The sequence below is a fragment of the Artemia franciscana genome, chromosome 3, assembly GCF_032884065.1.
Source record: "Artemia franciscana chromosome 3, ASM3288406v1, whole genome shotgun sequence".
In the NCBI taxonomy this organism is placed as follows: domain Eukaryota; kingdom Metazoa; phylum Arthropoda; class Branchiopoda; order Anostraca; family Artemiidae; genus Artemia; species Artemia franciscana.
Window position 1 is genome coordinate 10,576,891 of NC_088865.1, and position 14,918 is coordinate 10,591,808.

A 14,918-nucleotide genomic window follows, 5' to 3' on the forward strand; every position below is an offset into this window, starting at 1 on the left:
TAAGTAAAATACGCTTAGCTACATATATATATATATATATATATATATATATATATATATATATATATATATATATATATATATATATATATATATATATATATATATTGTATAATATATTAGTTCTTCACCACTTTTTCGATGGTTTTATCTCCGTGGGGCTCTTAGAAAATGTAAATTTTTTAAATCACACCTTATCTACCCATGAAAGTTTTGCCCAGAAAATTTCTTTTCCGCCAAAAACTAATCCATGCTACCCCCGCCCCTCCTTAGGTAGTACTCATTTTCACATTTAGCATTTATCTTGTATTGATTAATTCAGTTTTAAGGAACACATTTGTATCTGTGCTTTTCCTATATCACAAAATGTTCCAGGAAAGTCTAAAAGGATTTGTTAATAGCAAGCATAATTACATGTGAAGAAAAAAGGTCTTGACCAGACATCGCAACCGTCTTGAGGTTTTCGTTCTTGTAATGTATTTAGCCAGTCTTCAAAATTTATCCTATAAATTTTTTAGTTCGGAAAAACATATTGTCTATTGTCTGCAAATGATTGACTTTTCTTTTCTTTTCTAGATAATGAAGTAGCTGGGCAGTAAATTTCAGAACTCTCTGTATAATCTGTTCTCTGTTGCATTCGTCTTTTTGTGTATAGACGCTTATTTTTACATAAAAAGACAGTGCAGCAGAACTGGTTTCTTATAATTTTAAAGTTTAAAAAAAAAACAAGGGTTCTAAACCTCAAGTTAAATAGAATCTCAGAAAAATTCGCGTATATTTTTTTGCTCCCCTTTTTATATTTTACTAAAAAAATAGAACCCTAAAAATTTTTTTAATCAATTTTGCTTCAATTTTTTGCTAATCCTTCACCTAACGAATTTACTGCTCATTGAAGCTGTGCAATTATGTGGCCTCTGCTCCTGCCAAAGAACCTCTTTCTGACTCAATATACAACAACATTTTTTTATTTTATATTTTAATATAAATTTAATCAATAAAATATTGTTTCTTTGTATTCTTGCAAACTGCTTGTTGTTCTTTGAGCTAGGGATAGTTCATAGGGACGGAGTACAAGATAGAGAAAATTAAAATAAACACATAACTATGTTTATCAAAACAATTTATGAAGAGCACTTACTATACACGAACAACTATTGTATACTTTCAACTTTAAGCATCCCCTTTTAAGAAGGGGATGCCATGAAGGAAAAGTGATATTGTGGTTATGTTTCAAAAACAGTTTCGACAGACCTATTTTGGGCCCGCCATTTTATATTTGAGGATTAATGCTAAACTTAAAAAATGTAGCTAGGACTTTTTTATATATAGAGTGAACCTGATAAAAGTAGGAAAGGGGATCTTGCTTGTCCAAAAACCCCAATGCCCGGGTTTACTGTATCTATATGCTTACTAATGGCAAAGTAATAATAATCATAAAATGACTAAAGTAATTCATTCTTTCAAATATATTGACCATCGGGTAAAGAATAATTTCAATTGAAAATATATTGCGTATTCATTGAAGAGGCAATGCTACTAATTGTTTTGGGGAGTTAAATGAGGGCTGCACAACTCATATTAATGGCCTTTTCCGTTTCTTTTTGTGCTGGATTTCTTCATTCAATTTAGTCTGTTTGGTTTAAGATTGTTAACTTAGAGGATTCGACTTATGTCCGCTCTGATCTCTAAAATTGTGTCTTTTCTTTCGCGAAAATGTATCGTTTTCATGCATTGAATTTTTAAATCAAATAACAGTGTATACAGTACTTTTGTGTTGACGATAGCTTCTGGTCTATGGATGAGCATCCTAACCCCAAAAACCTTTGGGCGTTTTCATGAGTATCTAGGCTTGTATGAGAAGCCTAGAGGAAACTTTTAAGAACCTAATAAAATTATTGAAGAAGAATTTTTATCGTCCTTCAAAAGAACTATGCAGTAAGGTCGTGGAAATATGGCATATACTTTATGACATTTTACAAAATGTTGAAGATTAGCAAAAAAATATATAAAACGCCTTTTAAACCGTTGATTGTTGAAAAGACGTTATACTTTTGACTGTGGAGGAGACCTGTACTTAACGCTTTCGGTCTCTAAAACTCATGAAAATTTGTTTATAATGGCTTTTGAGTTGATTGTAATCGAAAGTAACCCTAGAACAAAAGAGGTTATAGCATTAAGCGTTAATTAATTATATCATAAGTGCAACAGCATTTTTCATAAGCTTGCTCTTTGGGAAACAAGTTCTTTCTGCTATTGTAATTGAAAATACCCTTTATAACAATTTTTTGCCGATTCGAGATATAAGGCTCAACCCCTTTTTATAGATTGTTGGCAACAGTAGTATTTTTTTTAGTAATGACTTTAGTGCAATCAGGCTGTCTAAACATAGGAATTGACTATCCCTTATGAGGTGTTTCTTTACCTACCGTAACGGTGATACTAGTATATAGCTAGTAAGAATGGTGGGTACTCAGAAGAATATCCATTGACACCCTGTTTTATCTCTAGAAGCCGTATTACTAATCCTTTGGTGGAGTATAAACAGTTTTCAATGAGCTCTGCAGAACACGGGCATTCATTTTCGGGAACAAGCTTTGTGTAAAATTTGCAGAGAAGTATAATTGAGATGGATGGCATTGTGTCCATAGAAGGTATAATTTCACCATGCTTTTTTGCCCAGAAGGAACAAACCCATTCGAGAATATCTACCGCGTGAATGGATGGTGAAAATATATTTTTGAGGAGATGGGATTAATCAATACTCTTCATAGCTTTACCTCCAAAGATGAAACCAGAATGTTGCACGATCTTTGACTGACTAACTGATTTTTTTGTGTGTTCTCTCTGTCTTTGATTTTTGGAAACTGAACCTCTTGGCAATAGATAACTTTCTGTCTCCACAAGATATACTTGTGGGTACCCGGGAACCTAGGTTGTGTCTCCATTTCTAAGGACATTTGTCAGTATCAGTAAAAAAGTATAGAGAATTCTTTACCTCAAAACAGCGTCGATCTGAAAACACTGTCAATTAGTCCAATCTGTTTTAATGTATTGCACCTTACATACGGTAAAGCCCTGCTTGTCCATAAATGTGGTCATGATAAAAGTTGAAAAAATCAAAAAGAAAGTTTTCTCCACTAATATCTAATATTTGCACCATAATGCATTTTAAATTACATAAGCCGATTTTTTTTTCTGTTGACAAGACTATTACCTGCCCTTTAAATAAAAATGGTTAATGGCCTCTTTTGAATTATATTATTGAAAACAGGAAGTTTCGCATAAAAAGCAAAAAATTCAAACCAAACGAGAACCAAAAAGTAAAATCCAAAAGATTTTGCATAAACTCTTAGTTTGAGCAAAATAATTTTGATAAATCAAGCAGAAATCCATAAGAGAAGGAAACTTAAAATGAAGAAAAATGAAAAGAGTGAATGAAAGCGAGCTTAGAATGAACGTAAGTTGCCGTAAGTAAGGGTGGTGATGTCTAGTGCGGGCTAATCTACAAAAAACTTCAAAAATCCTCAGAAAAACCGGTAATTTATGGCATTACTTAAAGTTTATTTAAGCTCTTTGGATGCAAGTTTCGAGTTGGGACTATAAGAATGATTGATAAAACCCAGCAGACTAAATACGATTTTACGTTTTATTCTGACACAATCTTCCTATATTAGCTGTCTTACAAAACAAAATTGAGTCTTCGTCAGTATGGATATATACACTGTCTGTGTCAACTAGAATTTCCCTGTGGACATTGAGATTGGCAAAGCCATTTAGCCTACTTTCAGACGTCACGTTTCTTAGGTATGTCTTGATTCTCCGAAGTGTAAAAGGAGCGCTCTGTTGTGCTGGTCGATACAGGTATAGTGATTAATATATTAAGTAAGATATGGATGTTCGGAGAGATTGCTTTGCCACAAATATTTCGAAAATCAGTTGCATTGGCTTGGTGTGCCTTGTTCCGTTAGAGAAATTTTTGCTAAATTTTTCTTTCCGCCATCAAACGTTTAAGGTGTTGTTTTCCAAATCTTCTTCATAAATTTCGATCAACTTCAAAAATGGCTCTTTCATCTCTTTACTTTCTTCACTATTCTGTGGATAAGTGTGAAGCAAACAGTGAAACCCTTTTAAAATATTATTGTGCTTTAAGAGACGTTCTTCCATAAAGTTTTATACTTTCAATCCAGAAGATGAATAAGTTAATTCTTTAAAATTGTTCTGTGCTTTCGGCTGAGACATTTCTTCTGTGTATCTGCCTGTCTACAATCCTTGTAACACTAATTGTAGTTCCATTCAATTTGGCCATTTTTGGCCAAATTTCCATTCAATTTGGCCAAAGAAAATAAAATCAGTGAAAAATAGAATGTTAAACTTTATTTTGCGCGGGGGGGGGGAGGGAAGGTGTCAGCACACCATAAGTTGAACACCTTACGAATCGTGCATGTTGTTTCAATATCTCTGGTGGGGTGTCCATATTGCTGATGGACGGGTTCTCTTTAGTAACAAACGTAGTGAGAGCCAATTCAGGTTTTGTTCCACTTTCTTTTTGTAGCTCTTTAATGTTAACAATGTTTGATATAGCAACAGGGCCCTTGACTGATACCTAGTGCTTTGCTCAATCTTTGACAACATTTTTTAAGGCCTACTACCGCTCTATCTTGATAGGTCCATAGAACTTGCTCGCTTTTTTTTTTTTTTTTTTTTTTTTTTTTTTTTTTTTTTTTTTTTTTTTTTTTTTTTTACTGAACTAAGTATTTACAGTATACATTACAATATAATACTCTTCTGATCTTGTCAAGTGCCTGACAAAAGGCTCTTTAGAAGGGCAGTCCAAAAGACGTGAAACAAATATACCCTCATTCAAAATTTGATTCAATCCAAATTTCAATTTTCAACCCATCAACTAACAGTGGTCCCCCAATTACCTAAAAAAAATTCACATAATACCAATCTATTAGCTTTACACAAGTTCATAATTTTTCCTTTTTCCATTTCAAACACCATAATTGGTTAAGACCTTTTCATTGTAGTTGCCCTGAAAAATTAAAAAAGTACACCAGCTTTGCCTGAAAAACTTTTTTGAAGACACGGCTGAATGTGAAAATTGCCTTTGCTTTTGAAATTTATTCCGCTTTTCAACTGGCTGCAAACTACCACGTTTTCTTATGTTTTCTCATGCTGTCGATAAATGAGTTTCTTAAATTGAAATTGCTGGAACTCAAATAAGGAGAAATAATATGTAACAATATCGTACAGATATGTAAGTTTCTGAACCGTCTCTATTTGACAATACGGGAGAATAAGGACACGAAAAAAAACGAAGCTATCCACAGCAAAAAAGAAAATAATAATTTTGCAAAAAAAAAATCTTATTTGAGCCATGATTTCAATGAGGCTTTTTCAGGAAGACTTCGCGCTTCTGATTTTTTTTTTTTTTTTTTTTTTTCTTAGCAACTAAGCGGATTTGAAAATTGTTTCAACTCAACCAATTTTGCCTAAGAAAGCTATAATAAAGAAAGGTCAGTACTTGGAATTCTAAATTTTTTTTTCTTTTGTTGTTCTGTTGCCTTGCATTGTCTTGCTTTGCCTGCTTGGTCTCCGAACTTATTTAAGAAAACGCTCTAGTGTGTTACTTTAAAAATCTAATTAATCAAAATATAGCTCATGCTTTGTATACAAAATATTTTGTTGCTAAACTCCAATTCAGCTCAGGTTCGTTTTGATGGAAATTGGCATTAGGGCATTGTCAATAGTCCTTATCGAATTTACTTGTTATGGCACTTGGTACTAACCAAGTGACATATAGCAATCGCCAATTCTGTCAGTCTGTCTGTCTGTCGGTCCCGGTGTTGCTACTTTAGGCACTTCCAGGTAAGCTGGGACGATGAAATTTGGCAAGCGCATCAGGGACCGGACCAGGTTAAATTAGAAATAGTCGTTTTCCCGATTTGACCATCTGGGGAGGAGTGGGGGGCCGGTTAATTCGCAAAAAATAGAAAAAATGAAGTATTTTTAACTTATGAGTGGATGATTGGATCTTAATGAAATTTGATGTTTGGAATGATATTGTGTCTCAGAGCTCTTATTTTAAATCCCGACCGGATCTGATGACACTGGGGGGAGTTGGAGGGGGGAAACCTAAAGTCCCGGTTTTGCTACTTTAGGCGCTTCCAGGTAAGCTAGGACGATGAAATTTGGCAAGCGTATCAGGGACCGGACCAGATTAAATTAGAAATTGTCTTTTTCCCGATTTGACCATCTGGTGGGGGGTGGGGGGCCGGTTAATTCGGAAAAAATTGAAAAAAACGAAGTATTTTTAACTTATGAGCGGGTGATTGGATCTTAATGAAATTTGACGTTTGGAATGATATTGTGTCTTAGAGCTCTTATTTTAAATCCCGACCGGATCTGATGACATTGGGGGGAGTTGGAGGGGGGGAAACCTAAAATCTTGGAAAACACTTAGAGTGGAGGGATCGGGATGAAACTTGATGGGAAAAATAAGTGCAAGTCCCAGAAACATGATTGACATAATCGGAACTGATTCGCTCTCTTTGGGGTAGTTGGGGGGGGGGGGAGTAATTCTTAAAAATTAGAAAAAATGAGGTATTTTCAACTTACGAACGGGTGATCGGATCTCAATGAAATTTGATATTTAGAAGGATATCGTGGCTCAGAGCTCTTATTTAAAACCCAACCGGATCTGGTGACATTGGAGGGGAGTTGGGAGGGGGAAACCTAAAATTTGGAAAACACTTAGAGTGGAGGGATCGGGATGAAACTTGGTGGAAAAAAAAACACGAGTCCTAGATACATGATTGACATAACCAGAATGGATCCGCTCTCTTTGGGGTAGTTGGGGGGGGGGGTTAATTCTGAAAAATTAGAAAAAATGAGGTATTTTTAACTTACGAACGGGTGATTGGATCTCCATGAAATTTGATATTTAGAAGGATATCGTGTCTCAAAGCTCTTTTTTTAAATCCTGACTGGATCTGGTGACATTGGGGGAAGTTTGGGGTGGGGAAACCTAAAATGATGGAAAACGCTTAGATTGGAGGGAATGTGATGAAACTTGGTGGGAAAAATAAGCAGAAGTCTTGCATACGTGATTTACATAATTGGAACGGATCCACTCAATTCGGGGGGGGGGGTAATTCTGAAAAATAAGAAAAAATGACGTATTTTTAACTTACGAAGGAGTGATCGGATCTTCATGAAACTTCATATTCAGAAGGACCTCGTAACTCAGATATCTTATTTTAAATCTCAACCGGATCAAGCGTAACTGGGGGGGGGCAGTTGGGGAGATCGGAAATCTTAGAAAATACTTAAAGCGGTGAGATCAGGATGAGACTGGATGGGAAGAATAGAAACCTGTCTAAGATACGTAACTGACATAACTGGACCGGATCTGCTCTCTTTGGTGGAATTGGGGGGGGGGGGGTAATTTTGAAAGGGTGACCAGATCTTAATGAAATTTGATATTTAGAAGGATCTTGTGCTTTAAAGTTCTAATTTCAAATTCCGACCAGATCCTGTGACATTCGGGGGAGTTGGAGGGGGAAACCGGAATTCTTGGAAAACATGAAAATTGGGGTATTTTTATCTTACGAATAGATGATCGGATCGTAATGAAATTTGATTTTTAGAAGGAATAAGAGCTCTTATTTCAAATCCCGACCAGATCTTTTGACATTGGGGGGAGTTTGAGGGGGAAATCTTGGAAAAACACTTGGAGTGGAGGAATCGGGATGAAGCTTGGTGGATAGAATAAACATATGTCCTTTATACGTGATTGACAGAATCGTACTGGATTCGCTCCCTTTGGGGGAGTTGGGGGGAGGGGTTCAGTGATTTGGCGAGTTCGGTGCTTCTGGACGTGCTAGGGCGATGAAAATTGGTAGGCGTGTCAGGGAGCTGCACAATTTGACTTGATAAAGTCGTTTCCCAGATTCAACCATCTGCGGGGCAAAAGGGAGAGGAAAAATTAGAAAAAATTAGGTATTTATAACTTACGAGTGGGTGATCGGATCTTAATGAATTTTGATATTTAGAAGGACTTTGTGACTCAGAGCTCTTATTTTAAATCTTGACCGGCATTAAGCCTCTCATTTTCCTTTTTAAATCAATCTATTGATTCATAGAATTTTGTTAGAGCTCATACCATATGATCTCTTGGCTCTTAGCTCTTCTCACCTCGTCACAAGTGCCATATGAGCTCTTAGCTCTTGTTTCTATTTTTTCCAAATTAATCGGCCCCCACTCCCCCCCACCAGAAGTTCAAATCGGGAAAATGATTATTTCTAATTTATTGGCGATTGCTATATGTCACTTGGTTAATACCAAGTGCCATAAAAACCGAGGATAAAACAGCCTGTGAATCTATGTATCTGCACAGAGGAGAAAACAGTCATTGAGAAAAATATCTGCATATAGAAGAAATATGTAGAGATATTTTGATCTAAACCTCCGCTCGACTGACCTCAGTACAAAATAAAATACAGATAAAACCCAAATTGTAAAACAAACATTAACCTAAAAGAAGAAGACCCTTTTTGTGTCATGGTGAAAGGGTAACTGAATAAAAAATACGATGGTAAATAGCATTTCAAAATTCCTTTCTATAACAAGCTTTTTTAAAGGGTAATCGATTACCAGGCATGGTATTAACAGATATAGGTTGTGAAGTATGTTTGGTTGACATGTATAAAAGAGATCAGAATCAATAAGTTAATTATAAATTGAATAGGTTTCACAAGTGTCTCTATTAAGGGCAACCTTTTGGTAGATATGCTTTTTGATTTCAACCATCTCCCTGAAAACTTGCATAAGACTTTTAACAGAGGCATTAATTGAGGTGTTATCAGACAAAGTGAAATAGTGTGGGTTTTTTTTACAGATGTATTGAACAAAGGTGGAATCAAACGTCTCAGGCCTTTGGCATAGCCCCACGGTTTTATCAGTTGAAAATCTTAGTTCCAATAACCTCTCCCCCAATTGTTGGTTGGTCCTCCCAATATAGAAACAGCCTCAAGAACAGTGATTTTTAAGCACTTCTATCCAGAATGGGGCTGGTTTTGTCCTTGCCTCAGTTGAAAAATCTCTGTATTTTGTTTAAATTTTAGAAAATCACTCGGACTATCACAGTCCCTCACTCGGACTATTTGTCTTGGCTTTTTCTACAATCAGTCGTGGCTTGGTGCCCCTAACTGCTTGATTTTAGTGCAAAATCAATGGACTCGGTGTCGGCCTTCGGACTAGAATTAAAATCAAGCCTTGAATTAAAATTTACTTTTGAATGAAAATAAAGTAATTGGAGCCATCTACCCATGAGTGAGTGAGAGGCAGATATGACATAAGCCCTTTTCAGGATTGTATAAAAAATGATGTTATTTCACATGTTGTTAGATAAGTCTATCATCCATCCGTCATTCCTAGGGGAGAACTAAGGTAAATAATGATAGAACCAAAGGTTGAAAGATGGTATTGCTTTTGTGTTGACACATGACAGACAATGTCCACTGGGCTTGTATGCAAAATCTGCATAAGCCTAATAGGCTTGGCCGCTTGTAGTCTAAAGGTGTCCGGTATCCAAGTCCCCTGGACTCGCAGGCGAACGGTGAAACCTATAGTTTTTCAAGTAAAAAGCAATGTGGGCACAATGTATTATTATTATTGTTAGTTTTTTTTTTAGATCAGGTCACTTCGTATCGTAGAAGTTGCCGTAAAAACTTCGAAAAAGGCTCATTCAATTGAAAATTGAAAGGGCTTGTGCACTTTTTAATAGCCAAAGGTGATTGGAGGGCAAATAAACCCCTGCCACGCCCACCATTTCCTCTTACCCATCCAATCAAAAATTTTGGGATAGACTTTTGTTCAACGCAGTTTAAATGTCTCGAAATTATGTCTCTGAGGATGACAACCCACCCACAGCCCTCAGGGCATGGGTTGTAGGTTATGCCCTGGGGGCATTTAAGGTTTATATAGAAAGGAGGTTTGTATAAACTTTGGATGTGGTTCATTGGATTGGAAATCAGAAGTTATAGTGCCCTTTTTAAGATTCAGAGTAATCAGAGGGTGGATAACCCCCCCCCCCCCACGTAATATTTTCCCCAAATGTATCTAATAGAAGTTTTGAGATGACAATTTTTGTGGTAGAAACTTATAAAAAGGCTCATTCGATTGGAAATTGAAGGGGCTAGTGGTCGTTTTAAAAGTCAAAAGTGACTAGAGGGCAACTAACCCCTCCCATACCCACTATTTCCCTAAACACATCCAATCAAAACTTTGAGATAGCTATTTTGTTTTGGTGTAGTTAAAAGGTCCGGAAATTATTACTTTGAGGATGACAACCCCCCAAGGCCCTCATGAAAAGTACTGTAAGTTATCCCTTGGGGCCCATAAGGCTGTTATAGAAAGGGGGGTAGTATAAACTTAGAGGGGGCTAATTGGATTCGTAATCAGAAGTTCAATTATCCTTTTTAATATTAAAAGTGCTCAGGGTGTTCATACCCCCCCTCACACCTCGTATTTTCCCGAAATGCATCTGATAGAAATTTTGATATGACCATTTGTTGTCCTAGAAACTTCTAAAAAGGCTCATTCGATTAGAAACTGAAGGAACTAGTGCCTCGTATAATAGTCGAAAGTGATTAGAGGGAAACTAATCCCCCTCCCACGTCCACCGTTTTCCCAAAAACATACAATCAAAATTTTGAGAGCCATTTTGTTCAACATAGTTGAAAAGTCCAAAAATAATGTCTGAGGATCACAACCCGACAATAGACCCGGTAGTAATTTTTGGTCCTGGGGGCATTTAAGGTTTATGTTGAAAAGGTTATCGTATAAACTTCGGAGGGGACTCACTGGATTGATAATCAGAAGTTCTAGTGACCTCTTTAAGATTCAGAGTGGTCGGAGGATTAATACCCCAACCACCTCGTATTTTGTCGAGACCCATCTGAAATAAATTTTGAGATGGCCATTTATTGTCGTAAAAACTTCTGAAACGGCTCATTTAATTAGAAATTGAAGGGAATAAGGCCCCTTTTAATAGCCGAAAGTGATTAGAGGGCAACCAACCCCCTCCCATTCCCACCTTTTCCCCAAATACATCCAATCAAAATTGGGAGATGTCATTTTGTTTGGTGTAGTTAAAAGGTCCGGAAATTATGTCCGAGGACGACAACCCCCACAGCCCTCAGAGCAAGGGTTGTAAGTTATGTCCTGAGGGCATATAACGTTTTTAAAGAAAGAGTGGTCATATAAATTTCGGGGGGGGGTGTTGAATTGGTAATAAGAAGTTATAGTATCCTTTTGAAGATACGAAGTGACTGGAGGGCAGATACTCCCCTCCCACACCTCGTATTTTCCTGGAATGTCCATGATAAAAATTTGCAATTGACCATTTGTTGTCGTAGAAATTTCTAAAAATATTATATTTTGTATGAACTTCTACTTGAACTGATTGAAGTTTTTTCACTACCTTAGCATCCCTCCCATACCCATTATTTCCCTAAACACATCCAATCAAAACTTTGAGATAGCTATTTTGTTTTGGTGTAGTTAAAAGGTCCTTATTATATATCATAATATATATCATATTATTCATATTGTAAACTCCTGAATTGCACTTCCTGGCTGAAGGGCCAAGATCAGCACCGCCGGTACGGACTGTAAAGTCTAATGCCGTATCCTTTACCCTTTTTTTTAAACTCCTGAATATTAAATTGCAACATTGAACATCACATAGTATATTAAATATTACAGCATACATTAGACAGTCATAGGCTGGTACATAAGCTGCTACCCCCATTGGCTGACTCTGCCGTGACAAACTCACCAAACGGGGGTCTTTTTTTGGTAAGTTCTCTACCCGGAGTAGGTCTAACAACAGAAATGTGATCAAAAGCTCCTTTAATTTTTGTTAATTATAGAAGGGGACCTCTCCCAAACAGGAAATTTTGTTGTAAGAAGAGTTTTGAAACAAAATAGAGATAAAAAACAACAACAATTAGATTAAACAAGTTAACTCATAGTTGAGAATGATATAAACTAATGAAATAATTAAAATGGTGAACAAAACAAAGGGAAAAAAGAACCTCACATCTGATAAACTATAGTTGTTGTTTTAAAGACAATTGAAACACGAACACAAGGCAAAAAACTGCTGCATAATATTTTATGTATTGTGTTTTAATTACACACTTGTAAACACTGTTACACTGTGTTTACTTTGTTAAACACTTTATTGTGTTACACTGGTGAGGGACTTAATGCAGTGGTAAACTTCTTTAAGTTCGCCATAACCTTTTTCATTTTACAAAGTTTGATTATTTTTTTTTGTCACTTTATTAATCTATTCTTATTTATGGTATTATAATTGTTTTATTTCAGGTGTTGCTATTTCATGCACTTTTAGAGGCACATAAACGATAAACTTAATCAGTACCTACATATGTTTTTTATACTTCTTTTTTTCTCTCTTGGCCCGTTTCCATAATTAATTTGTATTATAATCAGGTGAATTTGTACTTCGAAGAAATCAAAGGATCTGATACTGGTTGGCAGTTGGCTATAACAGAGCTGACGAGAACAGAAGATGATCACAGTGATCAAGCCAATTTTTTTTGTTGGCGGATAGTAGAAAACTTTGTCAAAACTAGATACACTCAAATGGACTCTGCATCCCCATTAATGAGAGATTTTCTATTTCAATGGCTCCATGATATGGTGAGTTGGCTACATTTTTTTGCAATTTACTCTTTGTGAATTGAGGCATCTGGTGCAGTGTCTGTTGTTGGCTATTTCATTTAAGAGGTAAGAAAATCCTGTCATCTCACACTATCAAGCTGTAGAGATGTTTTTCGATCACCATATGTTCACACAAATATGACTGTTAAGGATAAGATCAAAAGGTTATTTCTTCTTGGAACAAGGGTACAAAATGCCAAAATGGGTTAATAGGATTTTTTTTTTTTTTTGTCAGGATGGAGAGAATTTTTCTTTTACTCTTCTGATGGTATTGCTATTAGGATGGATCCTCTATATTATGATAAATTGCTGTTGTTGTCATCTGACCAGCTAAAAGGCTTTACTGTGTTTGTACTGTGTAATAGTTTCAATCATTAAAACATCCCTTATAGTGAACTTGGACTTGGAAGGGGGTCTCCAATCAATACATTGCTCCTTGTTTGTGCTGAAACGCGAAAACATATTAGATTTAGTTTCTGCTTGTAACAGGAACTACCACTACTAACAACTCACCGTGGCACCAAGCCACCTGAGGCCATCACAGGTATGTACACTCCTCCTCGATCCTAATCCATTGAAACCCTCCGTACGTACAACCTCCCAGGAAGTATCCATATCCCTTAAATCATTCTTTACGACATCCTCCCACCCCAACCGCGGGTGACGTGCTTTCCGTCTAGCCCTAAACGGTTGGTCGAAAAGAACAATCTTCAGCAATTTGTCATCCATCATCTAAGAACGTGCCCAAGCCATCTCAACCTTTTCTCATTAGAGTCCTAAAAAGTGGGATAGAACCACGCTTTTTGTTCAACCTATTGTTTAAAATACGGTCAGTCAGCTGGATACCCAAAGCATTCTAATGGTAAATTTTCTGGAAAACATCTTGTAAATCTTTGTTCGTTTTTGGAACGTCCATGCTTCAGAAACAATAATTGACCACTGTTATCACTAGCTTCCAATATTCTAATCGTAAATAGCGACGAAGACCACACTGTGTTTCCATCGTAAACATCAGCAACAAGAAGCACTACTCAGAACTCTTTTCGCAAGACAGTGGTTGGAATTCTATATCTGAATGAACATTTTGACCTTGTGTCCAACAGCGGTCCTCAGCAAAACATAAATATATAGAAGAAAAGAGATACAATAACATACAACCATTAAAACTAAAGCGAAAAATTTTAACATAGTCCCAGCATCCTTACTTCCATTGATCATTGAAATCCCATTGATCAAAAAGTGCGCAGAAAATGCGCAGTGCCGCCTGTATTCTATACCAAAGGTTTAGAATACATCACGTTTTTTCTTGGTGTTAAGTTACAAACTGTTTTGGTGAAATTCCACTCAACAGAAAAGTGCGCAGAAGATGCACAGTGCCCGCCTGATTCTATATCGAAGGTCTAGAATACATCATGTTTTTTTTTGTGTTAAGTTACAGTCGGTTTTGGTGAAATTCCACTGATCAAAGAGCGTGCAGAAAATGCGCAGTGCCGCCTGATTCTATACCGAAGGTTTAGAATACATCACGTTTTTTCTTGGTGTTAAGTTATAGTGTCTTCCACTGATCAAAAAGTGCACAGAAAATGTGCAGTGTCGCCTGAATTCTGTACCGAAGATTTAAAATACATCACGTTTTCTCTTGATGTTATGTTACAGTCTCATTTGGTGAAATCTACAGATCAGAAAGCGCGCAGAAAATGCGCAGTGCCGCCTGATTCTAAACTGAAGGTCTAGAATACATCACGTTTTTTTGTGTTAAGTTACTGTCTGTTTTGGTGAAATTCCACTAATGAAAACTGCGCAGAAAATGTGCAGTGCCACCTGTATTCTGTACCGAAGGTTTAGAATACATCACGTTTTTTCTTGGTGTTAAGTTACAGTCTATTTTAGTGAGATTCCACTGACCAAAAAGTGTGCAGAAAATGCGCAGTGCCGCCTGTATTCTATACCGAAGGTTTAGAATACATCACGTTTTTTCTTAGTGTTAAGTTACAGCCTGTTTTGGTGAAATTCCACTGAACAGAAAAGTGCGCAGAAGATGCACAGTGCCGCCTGATTCTATACCGAAGGTCTAGAGTACATCACGTTTTTTGCTGTTAAGTTACAGTCGGTTTTAGTGAAATTCCACTGATCAAAAAGTGCGCAGAAAATGCGCAGTGCCG

The 14,918-nt window shown here is 36.5% G+C and overlaps 1 protein-coding gene across 4 annotated transcripts in view; it reads left to right on the forward strand.

The window, feature by feature from the left end:
* LOC136024870 (DNA-directed RNA polymerase II subunit RPB2-like) overlaps positions 1–12,795 on the forward strand; it is a 42,681-nt gene extending 29,886 nt beyond the window's left edge. For 2 of the 4 annotated variants that reach the window (XR_010616943.1, XR_010616944.1), the window contains exons 4-5: positions 3,675–3,861; positions 12,526–12,795. Coding sequence is in view for 1 of the 4 variants with exons in the window: in XM_065700392.1 (XP_065556464.1) it covers positions 577–588 (12 nt within the window). In the remaining 3 variants the exon portion in view is untranslated. Of the gene's footprint in view, positions 1–576; positions 1,016–3,674; positions 3,862–12,525 lie in introns of those variants that run through there. The other 2 variants (XR_010616942.1, XM_065700392.1) reach the window with 2 other exon arrangements.
* Positions 12,796–14,918: the final 2,123 nt, after the last annotated feature.